At 39.3% G+C, this 4,238-nt stretch overlaps 1 protein-coding gene across 1 annotated transcript; it reads left to right on the top strand.

Moving 5' to 3' along the window:
* The first annotated feature begins 461 nt into the window (after positions 1-461).
* LOC143483250 (chemokine XC receptor 1-like) lies at positions 462-2,565 on the top strand. Its single transcript, XM_076982075.1, has 2 exons — positions 462-748; positions 1,329-2,565. The coding sequence occupies exons 1-2, from the start codon at positions 645-647 to the stop codon at positions 2,344-2,346; spliced, it is 1,122 nt and encodes a 373-aa protein (XP_076838190.1). The 5' UTR covers positions 462-644; the 3' UTR covers positions 2,347-2,565.
* The last annotated feature ends 1,673 nt before the right edge of the window (positions 2,566-4,238 follow it).

Raw genomic sequence — 4,238 nt, 5'->3', positions numbered from 1 at the left:
AAATAAACAGCATTCTCTTGTTAAAATGAGTTCGGGTGAGACTCCTTTCCTGGCCAACATGACACTATAATACTCTCTTTATAATTGTAACGTTTCACAACTGGGAGACAGACGCAAATGCGAGAGGTAACTCAGTTTATTGAGAGACACTGAGCCTCTTGGAGGCTAATCTTACCGACCCGTACTACACGGGAGCGGCGAGGAATGTTAAACACGAGACAACTCTTGATTAAACAGACAAGCAGTACAACTCGGAGCCTCGTATAGGCCTACCAGTGACAACGCGAAACACAACCAATGAACAAAACAATACACACAATACATAAACCAGGACATCAAGGGACTCACATAGGCACTGAAATATGCACATCCAAACAAAACAAGAAATAAAATGAAATGAAACAAAAAGGGACAAACCCACAGGAGCACGGAATTACAGGAATGCAGATCTAAACTAACAAGCCTGACAAATATGCAACCAAACCGAAAACCTAAGACACATCAACACAACCTAGAAAATACATGTATGCAGTAACACCGAAGATATTAAACAGCCCTGCAAACTTAACAACCCAAACAACCAAGGACAAAAGCAATCGGCTACTTCCCCTAATCGCTGGTGGCGGAGATTCAGAAAGACGGGAATGATAGGTGAGTACGACTCAACGACCAAGGACAAAAGACAGAGACTGTACCCAGCCAAACAGATTAAACCTAACCACGGAGAAGAGGCGAGACTAAAGCACAGGTAACGGACAAAATGACTCCCGCCAATCCAATCCAACATCAGGGAATATAACTAGACATTAATCACCAGAGAAACTCAAAGCAGCTGAGTGACTTCAGGAACAGAACAGAGGGCAGGGCTACCGCTACACACAGATGACTAAAAACGCAAGAGACAGAAGGGACAAAATATGAAGACGTAACAATAATACTCTCATACTATAATACTCTTTCAGTTTGTCTTAAGATACAGCCCTCTTTTCTGTTGTGTACACTAGATTGCTATAAAGTATAGGGAATAAAAGTTTCATACATTTTAGTAGTTTTTACTAATATTAAGTGTTGTAACAAATGAAATGATCTTACAGATAGATCATTTTATTTCTTTCCTTTAATATTGTGAATCATTTATAATACTTTAGGAGTACAGTAATATATTATCTGCGTTCAATCTGTTCTACCTTGCTGTAAAAAGGTATCATTTTTGAAATGATCATTTTGGCAAAAAACAAGTGTTTTCATTTTGTTTTTACAAGTGTTAATGTGTTCTTTCTTAGATAATTTTTTTAGAAGATTTTTAACCATGTATTTTTTTTCCTCAGCATGGATGATTATGCAAATGAGAATTCCACAGCCTATGATTATCCCGAGTATGATGATGATGTATGCAATAAGACTGAAGTGACATTGTTTGATGCGGCCGTCACTCCGGTCTTCTTCACGGTGGTCATCATGTTCAACTGTGTGGGTAACGTGCTGGTCTTGTGGATCCTGATCAAATACGAGAACCTAAAATCCATGACCAATACCTTCCTCCTGAACCTGGCCATCTCCGACCTGGTCTTCACCATTGGCTTACCTGTCTGGGCGTCTTTCTACACCTCCTCCCAAGGCTGGTTGCTCGGGGAGCCTGTCTGCAAAGCAGCCAGCTTCATATTCTTTTTGGGATTCTACAGCAGCACGATCTTTTTAACTGTGATGACGGTTCATCGTTATATGGCCGTGGTTCACCCCTTGTCTGTCGTTTTGAACCGGAGGTCATTCCACGCCACCGTGACCTCAGCAGTCATCTGGCTGCTGAGCATCTTGGCAGCGACACCTCACGTCATCTTCACCACCCTTGTAAACCACGAAAACAAATTTTTATGTGACTACAGCAACATCAACTGGAAGTTGGTCGGCACCTACCAGCAAAACTTCTTCTTTCTCACGGCCTTCGTCACCATCAGTTTTTGCTATGTCCACATTCTCCAGCGCTTGCTCAGACCCACGTCCCACACGCGTCGTAATACCATCCGGCTTATTCTCTGCATCGTGGTGGTGTTCTTCCTGGGTTGGGCACCTTACAATGTGGCCATCTTCCTTGACACCTTGATTTCTTGGGAAGTGGTTCCTTTTAACGAATGCAGCGTTAGCACTATCGTGGACTACGTTTTTTACATCTCACAATTGGTGGCCTTCTCTCACTGTTGCCTGAATCCCGTGTTTTATGTCTTTATGGGGATAAAGTTCAGAAACCACTTGAAGTTGATGTGGAATGTTTGCAAAGACGGGAATCAGCCTACGAACCGCAACAGCCATCTCATTTACTCCAACGGAGAAGAAATCTCCATGTACTAACACCTACTGCTTAGAGTTGTGGAGAAAAGTAAGAAAGCATCAAGAGATCTTTATATGACCTTAAATTTCTTATACTGCATTGCTGTATTAGGGTACAATGCCATACAATTACTTGTAAATGACAAACCTACTTTTAATGCTTTTTTTGTTCAATGTTAAAACGGAATATTTTTTTCAATCAAACATATTTCTGCAACTATTGTGTTTAAAATTATTTTTTTCTTGTATGTTTAAATGCGTGACATGCATCTTAATGTCTTCAAATAATCATAGAATGTAATGACATGTAAATTGTGATCACTGATAAACAAGAATAAATAAACAGAACATAAATATATCACATTGAGCAGGTTCTTGCTTAAACCTACAAAACATTTATGCATACCAGAGATGTTCAAAAGTCGCAAAATACAAGTCCAAGTCAAGTCACGAGTAATTACTAGGATACAAGGAATATTACCTTGGTAGCTCTTATTGTCGGCTTTATTTTAGCGAAGAAAAAACACATCTGAGAACTATTTTAAATATCACTTACAACGGTGTCATTTTGCATGCTGAAAAAAACTTTATAGAAAGTATCACTCATTTTCCTTTCGCGACGGTTATTTGTCTAGGTGTAAAACGATCTTAACGTGGTGGCGTGTCTTTAATTTGTTTCCCACATTCTTCACACGTTTTTCTTTCGGTTTTGTTCAAGGATTTAAACTCCATGTAGCCAAAGGCTCGACGCGCGGTACTCCAGCCGTAGCCATGGCAACCTCGTTTCTTTACGTCGAACGCTTCTCTCCGATTTCCCGCTCGCGCTAAGCGATACCGTGAAACGTCACGAGAAAAGGGGGTTGCGATACAAATCATCAAAACAAGGAATGATGGCAAAATAAACACGCAAAGACGGACTCTTATTGCTCAAGAGTTACAGTATTTTGGACGAGTCCGAGTCGAGTCATTAGGGACGAGTTTGAAGTCAAGTGAAGTTTTTTTATAGACGTATTCAGACTTCGCCTCGAGTCGCTCACTCAAGTGACCATCTCTGGTGCAAATACCCCTCCTCACAGTGCTAGCATTCAATAGCCACAGTTTCTATTCTTATTCAGCAGAAAAAAAAAACTTTTACTTCATTTTACTTTGTTATTTAAATAATAACACACACACACACACACGCACCAAAAACTTTTAAACAACACTTAACCTTAACGTCTTAGGGAATAAATTCTTCAAATATTATTCAAAGATTAGATAAACGAACTACATCGATTACACATGCACAAATAGTGAATAAGTTAGGCATGTTTATCGTTTTATAATAGAATATAAATGTTTCTTTGTTCGGTGTGGCACACTCATTTTCCCAGGTAGGCTATTCAAAATGTCTATAAATTTGGTGTAAATGTCTATACATTTGGTGGTTAAAACATTACGTAGAACAGCACGAAACCTTAAATAAAAGGTCAGGCCAAACTGACAGTCGACGGAGTTAGAAGAGAACGGGGCTCGTTTAACTTCTAGATCTGAGTGCTATAGTATAACGGGACTATAGTGCCGCTATAACATATTCTATAATAATTTAACACCTATGAAATGTTGTTTCCTTTGATAAGAATATCAAGAAAGAGCACAAAAATTTCCGATTATTCGATGGGGTCCTTCGCAAGAAGAAGATAATATAGTTGGCTGTGCAAAATGTTTCCTCATAGTTCTGCTGTGGTAAGACACACTGTCTACTAACAGCCACACTCTTTCCCACAACCGTGCCATGTCTATATGAACTTGGTACTGGTTTCTTTTTTTTTTTTTTTTCTTTTTTTAAGTGGTGGTTAAAAACAAGAAAATTTAAACTCTCTGAAGACAGGCTAGGTCAAACTGACAATTGACAGTACATGTGACTTTTTTAT

Source organism: Brachyhypopomus gauderio, chromosome 19 (genome assembly GCF_052324685.1).
Source record: "Brachyhypopomus gauderio isolate BG-103 chromosome 19, BGAUD_0.2, whole genome shotgun sequence".
Classification (NCBI taxonomy): Eukaryota; Metazoa; Chordata; class Actinopteri; order Gymnotiformes; family Hypopomidae; genus Brachyhypopomus; species Brachyhypopomus gauderio.
The sequence above is the reverse complement of the archived record's forward strand: the minus strand, read 5'-3'. Positions and strand labels throughout refer to the sequence as shown.